The sequence below is a fragment of the Abramis brama genome (assembly GCF_963993115.1).
Source record: "Abramis brama genome assembly, chromosome: 22".
Taxonomy (NCBI): Eukaryota; Metazoa; Chordata; class Actinopteri; order Cypriniformes; family Leuciscidae; genus Abramis; species Abramis brama.
In genome coordinates this window covers 23,914,791-23,931,322 of record NC_139984.1, presented here as the reverse complement: position 1 = coordinate 23,931,322, position 16,532 = coordinate 23,914,791, and the positions used below count along the sequence as shown (strand labels likewise).

Genomic DNA, 16,532 nt, shown 5'->3' with positions numbered 1-16,532 from the left:
TTAAGAATGTCCAAAAAAGCACAATTTAAATGTACTTCCTTTTCACCTGGGTTCTCATTTGTTGACACATGATCAGTAATAATTACAGATTCATTATAATCGTTAATTTATTTTAAGATGACCCCATATTTCAATTTATTGTTTTGTTTGGTCTTGCTGGGGAATAATTTATAATTTAGCCCATTTTCATTTAAAACACACAAAACATATAAAATAAATGTATGTGGTAGGATAAGCACAATATTATTTACAGCTGTATGTCACTTCCAAATACTTATAGACACCCCGACATGGATCAGAGAACTCAGAATTTGAAGCATTTAGTTGACAAGACTTCCTCCCATTGCACCTAAGATAGGGTAAAAAAAACAGCAACCAAAAATATTATGTATTATTATTATTAACATAGCTTGCCTTGTGTATCATTCTGATGTCTATTTGTTTCAAATTTAAATTCAAATAATTTTTATGTCTATATATTCATTTGTTAAGTAGCTATTTAAAACACAGGATAATGAATGACAAAATGTACAGTAGGGTGGGCGACATGACCAGAATCTTACATTTAGACAATCTTACATCAATCTTACATCGCACTACGAGTTCAAGATCGCAATACGAGTCATTTTATTTTTATAATAATTATATATATTTATTTTTGCTTTAAATAAGGTTTTTATGATATCAACATTGAACATTGAAATGTTATAATTCTCAGTACCAATTTTGATATCACGAAAACATTAAAGGAGAACTCCGGTCAATTTTAACATTGAGCTCATTTTTTTGAAATGTGCTGTCAGTAGCCTACAGAGAACAACGACAAAAATCGGTGTTGCCTACACCGTGTTATCCTCTTTTTAAAATTTGCACCCTGTTGACTTAAATGGGGCAAGTTTTAAACCTGCTTTTAGCCTCTTAACATCCTTGATGTGTCATTACAAGTGCACAGCCAATGTGAGTGATTCCTTCGGGTGAAAAATCGAGTTCAGAGTTCACGCGCGTGATCATAGGTAACTAAGCAACAGTGGAGAACTCGACAATCGACTACTATGGACTTCGACTGAAAACAGGATGTAAATACAGGTACCGGTATGTGCGCTGGCCGAATTAACTTAATTTTTATTCATATCTTTCACATCTACTGCAGTCAGATTCACCGTGTTCACTCTGAAGGAATCACTCACATTGGCTGTGCACTTGTAATGACACATCAAGGATGTTAAGAGGCTAAAAGCAGGTTTAAAACTTGCCCCATTTAAGTCAACAGTGTGCAAATTTTAAAAAGAGGATAACACGGTGTAGGCAACACCGATTTTTGACGTTGTTCTCTGTACTGACAGCACTCCAAATTTACAAAAAAATGAGCTCAATGTTAAAATTGACCGGAGTTCTCCTTTAAAACTAGCCCAAAAAACCCTAATTTAAATAACTAGGAAGTTAACGAAGACAAGTAGTCTTCACTATATCAATTAAATACATTTATTACGCAAGTGATTCAGTCAAGAGCAGTGTATGATTTTCTTTGTTTTTGGTTGTTTGATTAACTAAATGACACAGATGTGCTTTTCACACTTGAAATCACCCTGCAGGTTATTCTAAACCCTGGGTTGCAAATCCTGGGTTATCTTGATTCACGTTTCACACTGGTCATACTTTACCAGAGGTTACCAATGAATCCTGGGTTCTCTTACGAGAGGTTCTCTCATATTGCGTAAGTTGCTTACGCTACGGGTAAAGTAATCTTTTCTCGAGATATTGAAGCCAAAAATTATCCTTAATTTTGTATTTATTGTCAATGCGTTGCAGCAGCTAGCAGACCTAGAGCGGGCTTACTAGCTCACCCATTGGCTGCTCTGCGGCAACTGCAGCAGCCTACCACTGAGCCCTGCATGACGTCGCGCCCTCACGCGTAATAGCCCGCCAGAATGGGTGTGGCTTAGCGTATATAAGGACGGGCTCGGGGGCTGCTTACCTGATTTTCATCTCTTCAGCGAAGCTCTCCGCATCGCTGGATCTCCTGAGAGAAGCTGACGCCATCAACTCAAGCGACAAAGCACGCCCCCGAAAGCACCTGAAGAAGCCGGACGATCCTCGCCGCCTTCAGCCATCCGTGCCTGCTACGCTATCCGGCGTCATATCCTTCTATTGTCTGTGAGTGCTTGCCGCCGCGACACACACTCTCTCTAAAAGAGCGCGAGGCATTTTACGTACAAATGCCTCGTACTTCCTGTGGCTCATCTGCGCTCTCTGCCTGGGCCGTGACCACACAGCCTTCTCCGCGCTCCCTCCCGGATGCACAGATGCCGGCTGCCGCCCTCACTGTCGACGCCCTGGGAGATGAAGCGGACGAGGACGCCATTAACGACAGCTGTTCCCTCTTGGCTTCAGGAAGCGAGGATTGGTCTGGTTCCAACCCAGACCCCGCCCCTTCCCTCCAGGAGTCCGGTGGGTTTCGGGCCAGCGTGGAGGCTGAGCTTATTCAGCCTTCCTGCCAGAGCTCCACAACGAGCTCACTAAATCGTGGAACGCTCCATTCTCTGTGAGACTTCACTCCTCTATCTCCTCGACGCTCTCCCAAGTGGACGACGCTAGTGAGAAAGGATACAAGTCCATTCTCCCCGTGGAAGAGGCGGTAGCAGCGCACCTCAGTACGCCCTCCGCTGGATGGCGCGCTAAGGCTGCCCTCCCGTCTAAAGCCTGCCGGGCTACTTCAGCTTTCATTGGCCGCGCCTTCAGCGACGCGGGACAAGCTGCCTCCGCCCTGCACTCGATGGCCGTGCTCCAGATCCTTCAGGCCGATCTCCTCCGTGAATGGGACGAGAAAGGCGCGGATCAGTCCATTGTGACGGATTTAAGAAGCGCGACGGACCTCTCTCTTCACGCTACAAAATCCGCGGCCCAGGCCATTGGACGATGCATGGCCTCGCTCACCGTTACAGAGAGGCATCTCTGGCTGACACTCACGGACATGAGGGAAGCTGAGCGGGCTGTGTTTCTAAACGCCCCGCTCTCTCCGACCAGCCTCTTTGGCCCAGCTGTGAGTGGGATTGTGGACTGTTTCTCTGAGGTACAGAAGACCACTCAGGCCATGAAGCTCTTCTTACCTCAATGCTCGAGCTCCGCCGCGGGCCGCTCTCAGAAGCAGCCGAACATCGAAGTCGATGTTAACCTCCTCTGCCCTGTTAGAGCGCTAAGGATTTACATCACGCGCTCCGCCGCCTTCAGGCGCTCGGAGCAGCTGTTCATTTCATTCGGTGGACGCACTAAAGCCCTCGCCACCTCGAAACAGAGTCTGTCCAGGTGGATTGTTGACGCTATCACGGCTGCATGCGTCTAAAGACCTGCAGTGCCCTTTGGGCGTTAGGGCTCATTCCACTAGAGGCATGGCCTCTTCGTGGGCTTGGTCCAGCGGGATTTCTTGGTCCAGCGGGATTTCTCAGCGACATTTGTACGGTGACAGGCTGGGCCTCCCCCTCTACATTTGTTAGGTTCTACAACCTAGAAGTTCCTGCCCTGCACTTCCTGCCCTAGACTTCTGTCAGTCTAAGTTGCGAGTATGTTCTGCTCAGGTTCGTTCACGCGCAGGCTACTCTCACGCTAATCTTAGCTCCCCTGGCTGAACTACACTGTGAGGACAGTTATCCACGTGTCAGTATGGACCGGCTGTGCCGCTCTGTATTCTTGGCCACATGATACTGTGTGCTTATGTACATGTACTGGCCCACTCAGGTTGGTCGTCTTATTCCCACTGATCTGTGGGGTGTGCCCTTGGGACTATATGTGGTTGATGCTGGCGTGCACGGCGTGTGCACAAAATCTCTCAGACATCGCGTTGTGCATATCGAATTGAGTTCTTTTCGCTGCTTATTGCACTTGAATGGTTTAAAATCACTTATTTTAAGCCGCATCTCTTAAAATTAATCCAAATTATACACTTTTGTGGTAGCGAAGCACTACAATAAGATGAGCATAACCAAGATAGACAATAATACAAATCTCTAGTGGTTGACTAATTCCTACCAGTTTATCATGTCTACCAGTATATCATCCACCCCTAATTGTCCCTTATGTATATTTTGCATAATGTTTTAAAATAGCTGAAGATTGAACATTTACGTGTGTGTGCGTGTTCTGATGTCTTAAGTGACTCTAGATGAGTGTATCTGCTGCTATACCTGGAACGCAGGCTGCTGGTCTGAGGAGAGTAACAGTGTGGTGTGGTTGCTAAATGATGAGGGCAGGTTACAAGATCCCGCCGTCCGTAATTGGCATGATGAACAAAAATAGCACCAGTATCTTTTGAAACAAAAACAGCACATTTTAAAACAGTAATTTATGCCACCATACACTGTAGCTGGACTTATCTATTCAAAATATTGTGGGCATGAGGACCTTAGGGGCTCTATGCTCTACCTTTTTTGATGCTACAGTATGATCTCAGCATAGAAAAAATGTACAAAAAGAAAAGATAGATCTTACCACAGACAATGACGCTTTGGGTAAATTCACAGATTACACTTCTTACTAAAATTAGTTTGAGGAAAATGGGAACAGAGGTCAGTAATAATAACAGTAAAGACCAGTTGTATATATGTAAAGAAAATAAAACTTTAAAGATTTTTTTTTATTAATAATCAACTTCAAAATCTAGGATGAAAATTATATGTATAAAACCACTGGCTTACTTGCTGGGATACATTCATAAGATACATCCAGGTATTTATAAATCCCAACACAAGGATCAGAGAAAACAGAGTTCACTGCAGGAACAGAACAGCTCTTACTTCCATCACACCTGATTCATTGACAGACAATGACAAGTAGGCCTATAAGAATAGCTTTAATATACTATAGACAAAATAATTACACTTGTAAAATTATGCATAAAATGAGATTGTAAACTTTTTTGTTATCTGTTAATCCTACCGACTGGACATCGTATAGAGGGATGTTTCTTGGAAGCAGTGTGTATTTGAGAGATGATTAGCTGGTTTTCCACTATCACATGTTGTGCGATCAGTTCGCCCATAGTTGGCTTTAATGACCTTTATGAATCCAAAATCTGACACATTTAAAGAAAAAAGAAAAGAAAAAATGAACATGAGAATTGTGGTAAAGTTTAAGCACACTGTACATGGTTAAATTCCAGGCTCAAGATCCCCGCCTGATCCTGTTCTACTGTCTTGCTTCTTGTCTATCTCGTACTGTCCTATTTAGACACAAAAGTCCAAAACTATAACTTAAAAATGATTGAATTACTCACCACAGCTGAGATACGCAGATCCTCCTTCACAGGCCTGTGTTACTTTTGCTTCTGCACCTGCAGAGAGGAAACATTCTGTTTAGGCGAAATTATATAAAATTACATGAAAAAATAAATTGCAATGTAATAATGTCTTTTTTATTTAAAGAGACTATAAACATTTGTCAACTGCCTTACCTTGTTGATACAGAAACAGCAACACTGAAAATCAAAATCAAATAGAAACTAATTTAAAAACTGAACATTTGAAAACATACTTGATTGGGTCTAAATCAGTACTTACAAGTGACCCAGCTTAGCTTTTGCACCAACATGTTGAATGTCTGAACAAAAGGAAAAATGGAAGGAGACACATGTGCACACCGTTTGTATTTATAACAAACACACACCATTATTGGTTTACTGTAGATAATGCGGAAAAAGAACCACATGAGGATATGATGACAAACAGGTTAATCATTTATCGTTAACTTGATTGATTGTACTTTGCAAATGTTTTATGATTATATGGTCTCCTATTTTATTGCTTTGTTTTGAAGTTTCAGTCACCTTTAGAACTTTTCTGGAAAATGTGTTCCTGTTGTGGGATTGCCTGATTTTGTGCACACTCCTAGAGCTTTCATTCACTGTGTTCTGTGCTCATCTCGGACAGTCCAGCAAAGTGTTTCCCAATCCTGTTTCTGCAGACACACCCATGTTTTTGACGTATTTGTTGAATCTCTTTCTAATAAAACACATTTGATTCAACTCATCAGCTTGTTTCCTGGTCACGTTAGCAGTCCGACTCACAATGATTTTTATGCCTTTGCCTTGTAAACTTTTTCATATTCTCTTTTCTCGGTCAAATAATCGCACTAGAACTACAGTATCAACAAGCAGACGCATTCTGGGATTGTTCTGTTGAAGTCGCTAAAACGCTTTCTGGAAAGGGGAGAGAGGTTTAACGTTACACACACAGCTCTTACTGGCCTACGTCCGTTCCAGTGGCGGAGCCAGAGGGGGGTCCGGGGTGGCACTGGACACCCCTGACATGCGATTGGCCACCCCGAGTGCCACCCCAAAATTGTATTTGCTACTGGCAGTTGCTGATGCTGATTAAAAAAAAAAAAAAAAAAAAAATTACGTTCGCCGGCAGCGCGGCGCGCGCGCAGTTTTCAAACGGACGAGCAGAGGACGAGAGATAGTTGCAAGAGACCGAACTTCACCGAATAAGAAAACATCATAGCCTATTTGAAGTAAGTTTTTAAGGTTTAGCATCAGGGGGGTGTGCTCCGAACACATTCGGCCTAATACACGCATACAGTAGGCTACCTTGCCGTGTGTACGTTGTATACAAATGTTCTAGCTAATGTGAGGATAGGAGATCAAAACGCAGGCAAAGAAGAGCAGAAACAAGCGATATCATAATGCGATCACTAGGACTGTGAAGCTTTATGGGTGTAGGGTGTTGATGGACTCGTTCTACTGTGTTTTGGTCATCATTAAATCTGATCTAGATGTAGTCTTTGATAAAAATACGATTTTCTCAGCTTTTTGCTCATGTTGCTTTTTATGAAACTTGCTAACATTCAAGTGGTGATAAAAGAGACGCACAAAGCTAGAATAAAACAGATTTTTTATTTTTTTAAAGCACAGGGTCTGTTCTTTCTTTTGGTATGTTCAGATATTCATACAATACATTTTTTTTACTGGAAAGAGTTAAGATAAAAATGTTGGTAATTGGATGATGATTAGAATATGATTGGAATCATATTTTAAATTTGGCATATTTTTGAACAGGGTCAATTAAAAAGAAAGGGAGAGATAGGCTTTAAGAGTTCTTTTTAATAAGCACAAACATAGTCCAGTCATTTTATGAAAAAAGGTTTAACAAATTGCAACAGAAGCAAACTCAAATAATTTTGTATCCTCATATGTCCTGAGTAAGGAAAAAAAGTCCAGAAGAATCCCATTAGGGGAAAGTTTTGAAAACTGTTTCTGGGGATTCACTTTTTATTTTACCTTTAGTCTTCAGCATTTTCCTTACCATTGTCTCCTGTTCTTCCTTCAGACTCGTCCCCCAGAAACAGTCCCACGGACCCAGCCCCAAACCCCGTCTCTTAAAAATGAATAAAGGCTGGTTTCTAAAGTACTTCTTCCTGCCTCTATGTATTAATGCTCATGGGTAGCCTAAATGAGTTACATTCAGACCTTAACATTAAGTATTTTACAGTTATAACAAGATTCAACCAGACATTTTCACCTGGCTATACCCAATGTTTAGATCTGTTGTGCAAATTAGCACATACATAATTAGATTATGCACCATTTGTCCATGTTAACAAACAATTTAAAAAAAAACTTGTAATACATTTTTTGTTTGTCTTGATGCAAGTAATCAACTCAGTAATTTTCATGGTGATATCTAAAGGTTAAAATTTTTACCCTATTCACGTAAGAAAAAGAATGAATAGGTGTATGAATAGGATATATTTGGGTCTTTTTTGAAACTTTCCCCTAATGGGATTCTTCGGGACTTGTTTTTCCTTACTTAGGACATATTGAGGATTCAAAATCAGTTGAGTTTGCTTCTGTTGCAATTTGTTCAAGGTTGACCCCCATTTTGGCTTAAAATGACTGGACTAACAGGCAGATCAGATGCAAACAGACCCCAGCCCTTGCATCACCACTGGCTAATCAGAGTCAGTGTGGTCAGACTTCAGGACCAGCAACAGTTCAGAGCATCTACCAGACACAGGCAGTCAATCACATACCAAATTCAGGAATTTAAGTTGAGAAGATTTTGCCAGATTAAAAGGATAGTTCACCAAAAAATGAACACAAAAAAAATTATAAATTAAATAATTAGAATTAGAAAGAATAATTATAAATTATTATAATGAAATAATTATGTTGTATTAAATCTTCCTAGGATAAGATTTTATATTGATGGGCAATAAAATTGTTTAAATTTTTCAATGTCTGCTTGATGCCTGCTATATCTAATTAAAAAAAAAAATTTGTTGTAAATGTTAGGGTTTTTTTGTAAATAAATGCAGCAGTTCATAACAGACACATTCTACGGTATCTTATCTTCTTGGTGCTTCAGCTTTGTTTTCTGCAAATATTTTGGATGTTCAACATTATAGACACAAACAGAGTGACCCAATTCCTTCCATAAGCTTTTCCATTGTGTGTGTGTGTGCGTGTGCGTGTGTGTGTGTGTGTGTGTGTGTGTGTGTGTGTGTGTACCCCCGCAAGTAGCAGTGGCCACCCCCTGGCCACCCCATGTATAAAACTCTAGTTCCGCCACTGGTCCGTTCACTCCCTTTGTGTGTGCATGGAGTTTAATAAATATTAGAACCTCCCGCACCCCCCTGATGAGAAATTATTTTAGGTTATATCATCTTATTTATTGTTTTTTATACAGTATATATATTTCTATTAGGCTATTAGCTATATTATGTTATGTTATATTATCTTCAGTTAAAACGAAAACGCATAGGCCTATCTGTTCACTCAAGAGGACTTCACGGACATCATGGCTATGTTGCAAATATTCATGTCAAATTTAACACGCGGAAGCTTTGGTTTACAAATGGCGTACCATTTTTGCTGCATACCCCTCTGACACCGGGTAGTTGCCCCATAGACATAATAAATACGTCTATGGTTGCCCCCCTTGCTATGTTTATGCATTGCACCTGGCTAGTTGCCATGGTTACTAGTAAACATCAGGACGCTATGGCGACACGGGGCGCAGGTAATTTTACCCATTTTCCAGACATCTTTTTCCATCAAAAATGAAATTTACTAATTGTTTTTTTTAACAACTTTCAAGCTCCACTGGTCGCGTTCGGCAGCTGCCAGAAACGTCTTATGTTCCCAACACACTTTGCGCCTAATCGCATGGGCAATGAAATGCTCGCACTGCACGGCTCGACTGACTCCAAGAAACTAGGACCTGGATGTTACGACAACCACACGGTATGCATGAAAGTAGTGCAGTTAGTAACTTATAAGTTAAAGCTGCAGTCCGTATCTTTTTGTGTTCAAAATTTACAAAAATTATATAATGAGCGAGTACATCATGGAATTGTCTTATCCTGAATCACTACGGTAAGTTAACTTACACCTATAATACATATTCGGCGGCTACTAAGCCCAGCACGTGCGTGACTCGCTCTTGACATAAACAGAGAGAAGTAGCTCCGGCTACAATGTTCTTCCGCAAAATGCACGCAGTTCTGTTTATTAACTGCTAGAGCTCCGAAAGTTACTGACTGCAGCGTTAAGCAACATGTTAGCCTATTCTTTTCATCTAACTTATCAGTTCACAGGTGGGCACTCTTATATATGACCTCCAACACAGACCTGAGAGTAAGAGGGGGTATGTGTTAGGAGCCCGCACTGCACCACGCTTTCTGCCTCCATTTAAGGTACGTTAGGCCTATATTTTTTGCATTTCTAAGTAAAACCACAACCATTTTCTTAGTTTTTATTAAAACAAAAAATTGCATCCCCTGTTTTTATAGACAGCCACCCCTTCACCACAGAAATACCAGCAGGACTGGACGCAGTCTAAAGTGTGTCCTCCAGGAAAAACTCCCTTCAATAGTACCACTGTAAGATCCAGACCCTCAAATGCAGACTCCAGCCCTGGGTATGATCTTTTTTAACATTTGAGTATGAGTCTATCAAAAACTGTGTGTTTTGGTAACCAAAGCAACTAATCTAGAAAAATAGTGTTCAACTTTTCTGGCTCCGTTGTCCTCAACAATAATCGAAGGCCCCATGATTTTTCCAGTTGTTCCTGATTTACTGAAAAAAAATGATTAGGGATTAAGTAAAATATGCTAGAGCTTGGAATAATGTATTATAACATCTAAAATGAAATATCCCCCATATTTATTCTATTATTTATATACTGGGTTGAGGCAAAGCACATCTAAAGCATTAACTAAAGAGAAATGTGGGGTCCAAAAATGAAAATGTTTCTTTCTTTTTTCTTCATTTTTGTATTTAATTTAATTGTTTTGCATTACAAACCATATTACCAATAACAATCAGTGAATGTTGAATTGAAAAATCAGCATGAATTTCAGAATGACCATCTTGAACTCCACAAGTATGTGAACCTGATGGTGATGTTCTCCGGCATTATTTGGGAATGATTCAAAGAGCATCTATGTGCTTCTGTATAAGCAAGAACATCCTAAAATGTTTAATTCCAGGTTTAAAGTAAATAAATCCCAGACTTTCTATGTATATCTTTCTTTTTTTTTAGTCCAGGGACATATGCTCACAATACCATCCCAAACAAAAGGGTGTCGTGGCCAATGAAATTCGGCTCTCCAGACTGGTCAAAACTGCCGTTGCTGGAGAGAAGAGCACTGCGGACAGAGGTACAGATATGTCTGACACTCTTCTGCAAATTACAAATCAAAGAAGCAATAAAAGTATCTACACATTAACAGCCTGTTGAGCTTAATGTATTTTTCCTTGGCTGATATATTCGTTTCAGTTTTAACTTCATGTGTTTGTCCATGCAGCTCCTCCATGACAAAGAGTTTAGGAAACAGAGGAACAGGGTGGCATATCTGAGCTTGTTTTACTGATGACTCTAAAATACTACCACAAAAATGCAGTGTGATTCTCAATGTATACAAACATTAAAGTATTAAAGACAAGTTCTACTTGTTTCCCATTTCCATTTCATAATATGTCCAGTTTGAAACCAGTTTTTGAGGTGTCCTATATTTGACACAATCCAGGTACATTACTTAAAATTTAACTAATTTAGTAGTGTGTAAAGTAACAAGACACAGGACACATGTTTCTGAGATGGAGATGTTTACTTTATCCCCACGTTCTGGTTTAATTTTCAACTTGTCCTTTTGAAACAACAGCTTAAAATAAACAATAAAACACAAGTATTACCATCATTCACAAATGAGTAACAAATACGTACAAATCAAAAGAGAATGTCATGTTTCTGATGTGTGGAGAACTGTAAAAACTAAATGACATTTCAAGGGAAGGCTTATCAAAACAAACTGCCAAAGATCAACTGTAAGGGGTGTTACTCTTTAGGGAAGTTGCCTGTGTGAATTCCATCTAAAATTTGTGAGATGTACAGAACAGTCTGTTACAAGAATCCAGCGTCAGTAACATGATGGACCACTGCGTTTCCAAATTGCAGTTGTTGAAGACTCCTCCAAGTGTTAGCTGTTACTTCAAGGGGCACAATGTGATAAGCAAGTGCTAAGAAGTCATCATTCATCATAACCTGCTGATGTAGAAGTAGCCGAGACAAATCAGTTTTCACTTTTTCCTTCTCACTTTCGGCTTTTTGACTGGCCGTAGGTATGGGTTGTCAATCATGTTTTCCTCATTGGCCTTCCCTGTAGGCACAGAACCACCAGGTGGCAGCACTGCGTTCTCCTTATCTGCACCCGAGTCATCCTAGAAATGGAAAGAAAAATAATATATTTTTTTAAATGTATACTATTAGAATAAATTTTACATTATTATTATTAATTTATTATATATATAAAATGTAACATTTATAACATTATAAATTAATAAGAATGTACTTCTCTCTTCCAATAGTATGCATTGTATGTATATAAATAAATAAATAATAATAATAAATATATATATATATATATATATGTGTGTGTGTAAATAAGCACATTATTATTAATTTATTTTATTATTTATATGTATATAAAACATTACAATAAAAAATATAGAAAAGCAACAGAAAAGCAAACATTTTCTTACATAAATCAAACATTTTGACAAGGAAAAAAGCTTTAGGCTTGCCTGAATGATGTGACTGGGGTTGTTCTCTGTGTCTGTCTGGTCGTCCTGCTCGGATGAATCCGTCTCTTCCAGGGTCTGTAGCTCTAGTTCAGAGGGCAGCAGGGCGCTCAAGTAAGGGATGGAGCTCGGCCTTGCAGCGATCACTGACAGATGAATAAACAGATGAATAAACATTCACTAGGAAGGCAAAAGGTCAGTCAAAGTAAAATGGGAAACTAGTGATATATGGGACAGAAAAACTCACAAGGAAATGCACTGATGTCATCCTTAAAAAGGCTTTGTGTCTCTCCGGTCTTGGCCATGAAGCGTGTGAGAGCACGTTCCACATCTCTTCTTTGTGATGCCGCCTTCTCTCTCACCACCTGGTAATCTGACACAGGCTCTCGAAAGGTCTAAAACACACAAAAGTGAGATTTGCTGAATGTATGTGCTTAATGTTAGCGGTTGTTAAGCTGAGTTAAGTTGCACAATAACAGGGCAACAGGTAATCAATAAAGGACTTACTGGTGTTTTGATGTATGTATGAGGATCTGGGAACTCTGGGAAGTGGCTGGGGATGTGTGGTGGATGAGTGCGCTTATGTCCAGCCATGAGGGCTTTTGGGACCACTGGAGCATTTGTTACTGGAGCTGTTCAAAGCAGAAGTGTTGTACATTTAAAAAGGAACAGTTAAAGCAGATCATATAAGATAAATGGATATATTAGTGAAAAACGGTGCACATACGTGCAGTTATGACCATCCTTTGTGATCTTTTGGCATACACTGGAAGAGTATCCACATTAAAACCTGCAAATGTGACAAAGTGAACCTCAGATGAAAATGTTTCAACCACAAAGAGAAGTACAGAGCCCCTTAAAGGAACACTCCACCGTTTTTTGAAATAGGGCTTATTCACCTTCTTTCCTACATTTAGATAGGTGGGCAAATGCATTTTTGTCTCAGTGCATGCATTGTTTTAGTTTGACAGGGTCGGTGCTAGCTTAGCTTAGCATAATGAATGGAATCCTTTGTTGCCAGCTAGCATGTCCTGAGTAAAAGAAAAAAAAAAACACCTAATTACTTCTTGTGGCCTGCGTATTCACAACGAGTACAAATAGCGATGCAGATTAACACTAGGCGATTTCCTAGGCAGATATTGACTTATATATTAAGGACTATATTAGGGGGAAGCACAGCTACTTGGGCGTGATATCTCTGCGCCCAAGTAGCAGTGCTTCACCTGTGCTTCCCCCTAATATAGTCCCAAGTCAATATCTGCATAGGAAATCACCTAGTGTTAATCTGCATCGCTATTTGTACTCGTTGTGAATACGCAGGCCACAAGAAGTAATTAGGTGGGGTTTTTTTTTTATATATTACTTTTACTCAGGCCATGCTAGCTGGCAACAAAGGATTCCATTCATTATGCTAAGCTAAGCTAGCGCCGACCCTGTCAAACTAAAACAATGCATGCACTGAGACAAAAATGCATTTGCCCACCTATCTAAACGTAGGAAATAAGGTGAATAAGCCCTATTTCAAAAAACGGTGGAGTGTTCCTTTAAGGGACCTTAAAGAGAAAAAAATGTAAAAAAAATATAGACTTTTTACAGTAATAGACATTTTTTGCATGCTCACACAGTACAACTTCCATTTTATGTATACTATGACCTATTTCCTTTGTGCGTCACTGCCATTTTATTATGAAGAAAAGGAGAGTACTGATGTGCATGAATTAATAAAGATCTATTTGCTAAAAATGTGGCTTTCGTTAGGGCAGTATACCTCTAATATCACAGCCTTACGTCCACTTATCCTCTGTGACGGCTGAGAAACTGCTGTGAAATGGGCTGATGCCACAATACGGCTGTGTGCATTGTCCTACTTGCCAAGTTCAAGGGTCCATTAAAAAAGACAGATACAGTAAAAGTGCTCAAACTGCCTTTCGTTATGGCAGATGTCAAATTCATGTGAAAAAAGTTTCTTGTGCGCACGCAAAAGTCTGTACATTTTTTATTTTTGCAAAGGTCCCTTTAGGGGCTCTGTAAAGAAGTGCAATCATTTATACTTTAACTATATATCGATGAAAGGAGAACCAACCCATTTCGACCAGAGTGATGACCACATCAGAGAGGGTAGGGGTGCTTCTAGCTGTGTGCTCACAGTTTGCCCTCGCACAACGTCCAACCTCAGTGATATCTATCACAAGACAATAAGACTCTTAATAAGGAAAACCACATAAAATAAACTTCTGTTCATTTTGAATTTGAAATAAAAATTCAAACTCAATACTAATAGTATAATTATGAAATAAACAAAATAATAATACAAAAATGTAAATGTTATGCATATACACACTTATATACAGGTGTGTATATATAAATATATAATTTGTATAATTCATGCTATTTACAATATACTAAAAATAAGATAATTAAAATGATACCATGGAATTAGCAGGGTATGTTTTGTTAGTAACAGAAATTCCAGGAACTCAAAGTGTTTCTTACATTCCTGGATAATATTTATCTAAAGCTGGGTTCACACTGTACGATTTATAATAGTCCTTAATTGCTTGTCATTGTACGGACATGATCCCTGCTAAAAGCCATGTCACACTGTGGGATCTGTTATCATTAATGTTAGACTGGTGACTAGCAAACAGACAGAATTTCTATCATTCATTTTGCGTTAATTAAAAAACAAGACTTGTGTGTGCAGCAAGTGGCGATTTGCTGTTGTCTCACTTATTGCCTCAATAACAGACTCCAATCAGTTTTTGAATTGGCGGTTGTCATAGGAGAAGCCACACTGCAGGACTGCGCCTCAAAACTTCTGACACTGCCAGAATTTTGTCTGAGGTCAAATTTGATTCCAGTGGTTATTAATCAGCTGCCCACTGCTCTGGGTGTGTGTGTTTAATGCTCACTGCTGTGTGTGTGCACACATTCCGAGTGAGGGACACCATACCTGGATAAACGTCACGTCACTTTTACTTTACAGTGTGAACCCGGCTTTACATCCCTGGATGGTCTGACACAGGGTTCACCAATCTCGGTCCTGGAGGGCCGCTGTCCTGCAGAGTTTAGCTCCAACCCCAATTAAACGCACCTGAACCAGCTAATCAAGGTCTCACTAGGCATACTAGAAACTTTCAAACAGGTGTGTTGGAGCTAAACTCTGCAGGACAGCGGCCCTCCAGGACCGAGATTGGTGAACCCTGGGACTCTGACACATTTGACAAGCCTCACAGGTGACATGCTTAAGATAAATGAAGGACTCACAGCTCTGCAACATCTCAGTGAGTGTCTCCACCGCAGCTTTCTCTGCGCTCTCAAAGCCACACTCCGTCAGCAGAGAGCTGACCACCACCTGCAGTGTGCGTCTCCGAGCCAGCTGATAGTTCTCTGTAGGACTTGAGCTGGTCTTGCTGCTCCCAGAGCGCTGCAATTATTAAAAGAACAGAGTATTAAAGAGCAGGATGTCCCGTGCAATTTTTTTTCCTGATCTGCATTTATAAAAATAAAAAAATAAGGCAATTGTTTGGCCGTCTCAAAAACAAGTGTTGGTTCCTGCCATTTATGGTTCTAATCAAAAAGTTGAAACCAGCCTTAGATGTTTTGCTGGTTATCCAGCCTGATCAAACTGTGAGACAGGTTAAACATTTTAGGGACGGTGGTAGCTTTTTGGGTGTGTGTCTGTATTCCAACAGCATTTCTGGGCATATGATGCAAGACCACTAAGTTTTAGACTTTATGCTAACAGACACTGAACTGTTATTAGATAGCTCAGCAAATGTATTGACCACATATCGTTTCTATTTATGCATAACATTTTTTATTTATTTTTTAAAGTGCTTGCATATGAAACAGTGTCTACTTCTAAATATAGGAATCATTTGCCCTTAAACATGCCTTATATTTAAACAGAGTCATAAAGTTATTGTTGTTTGGCTAAGCTAACAGGCTGCAAGCAAGAGAAATGAAAGGAGATATTTACGCTTCCGGAGTTTAAAGATCCGCTCCCCATCATTACAGGGTCTGCCATTTTTTTACTCTAGTGGTTTTCCCTCTGGTGTTTAATATTCGCAAATAAACTCATTGTGCGTTCTGCGTTTACTAAAGACTGTATTTGTTTTTTTGTTTTTTTATATTGAGTGAAAATGGCAACCCTATCAGAATTTCCAACAGGGCCACCGGAAGGTTGTGGTTTTTGGTGTGTTTCCAAAGTAAAAGTCAACTAATAAACTTGCAGACGTATAGAGTAAAAAAAATATATAGATAGATAGATAGATTTGTGTGTGTTGTCTTTGAAGTCATCTATATGCTATTGAACTCCTAAACGTTGAAAAAAATACTTTTAGTAGATATGCATATTTACAATTGCTTTAAAATACAGAACAGTTTGTTTGGATGCATGAACTTTGACTTGAACAACACAATATATGGGACGCGTTTCTCCAACATTCATTTAAAAAAG

The 16,532-nt window shown here is 39.7% G+C and overlaps 3 protein-coding genes across 4 annotated transcripts; 1 reads left to right on the top strand and 2 right to left on the bottom strand.

Moving 5' to 3' along the window:
* Positions 1-243: 243 nt before the first annotated feature.
* LOC311073173 (L-rhamnose-binding lectin CSL2-like) lies at positions 244-5,663 on the bottom strand (the record flags this gene model as incomplete). The annotated part of the gene is made up of 7 exons (XM_084098655.1): positions 5,550-5,663; positions 5,444-5,467; positions 4,930-5,323; positions 4,689-4,798; positions 4,483-4,527; positions 4,179-4,299; positions 244-349 (listed from the first exon to the last, which is right to left on the bottom strand). Exons 3-7 carry the CDS (start codon positions 5,103-5,105, stop codon positions 244-246), a joined length of 558 nt encoding a protein of 185 aa, XP_083954781.1. The 5' UTR covers positions 5,106-5,323; positions 5,444-5,467; positions 5,550-5,663.
* A 3,214-nt stretch (positions 5,664-8,877) lies between these two features.
* On the top strand, positions 8,878-11,583 carry LOC311073691 (ciliary microtubule-associated protein 3-like). Of its 2 annotated transcripts, XM_084099638.1 has the most exons (6): positions 8,878-9,008; positions 9,087-9,232; positions 9,586-9,684; positions 9,781-9,908; positions 10,533-10,650; positions 10,798-11,583. In XM_084099638.1, exons 1-6 carry the CDS (start codon positions 8,915-8,917, stop codon positions 10,861-10,863), a joined length of 651 nt encoding a protein of 216 aa, XP_083955764.1. In that variant the 5' UTR covers positions 8,878-8,914; the 3' UTR covers positions 10,864-11,583. The 2 variants fall into 2 exon arrangements, with proteins under 2 accessions (XP_083955764.1, XP_083955763.1); XM_084099637.1 differs by having other exon boundaries at positions 10,533-11,583.
* On the bottom strand, positions 11,082-16,283 carry taf8 (TAF8 RNA polymerase II, TATA box binding protein (TBP)-associated factor). Its single transcript, XM_084099636.1, has 8 exons — positions 16,053-16,283; positions 15,338-15,497; positions 14,154-14,252; positions 12,798-12,860; positions 12,578-12,702; positions 12,318-12,465; positions 12,074-12,216; positions 11,082-11,710 (listed from the first exon to the last, which is right to left on the bottom strand). The coding sequence occupies exons 1-8, from the start codon at positions 16,098-16,100 to the stop codon at positions 11,570-11,572; spliced, it is 927 nt and encodes a 308-aa protein (XP_083955762.1). The 5' UTR covers positions 16,101-16,283; the 3' UTR covers positions 11,082-11,569.
* Between the last annotated feature and the right edge of the window lie 249 nt (positions 16,284-16,532).

Coding starts and splice junctions, on each gene's coding strand:
- LOC311073691 (XM_084099637.1), top strand. CDS start 8,915: ATGGTTGCCCCCCTTGCTATGTTTATGCATTGCACCTGGCTAGTTGCC. Junction 9,009..9,086: donor TATGGCGACACGGGGCGCAG/GTAATTTTACCC, acceptor ACAACTTTCAAG/CTCCACTGGTCGCGTTCGGC. Junction 9,233..9,585: donor GATGTTACGACAACCACACG/GTATGCATGAAA, acceptor ATCAGTTCACAG/GTGGGCACTCTTATATATGA.
- taf8 (XM_084099636.1), bottom strand. CDS start 16,100: ATGGCAGACCCTGTAATGATGGGGAGCGGATCTTTAAACTCCGGAAGC. Junction 12,861..14,153: donor CATCACTCTGGTCGAAATGG/GTTGGTTCTCCT, acceptor TCACATTTGCAG/GTTTTAATGTGGATACTCTT. Junction 12,703..12,797: donor AAGGATGGTCATAACTGCAC/GTATGTGCACCG, acceptor TGCTTTGAACAG/CTCCAGTAACAAATGCTCCA.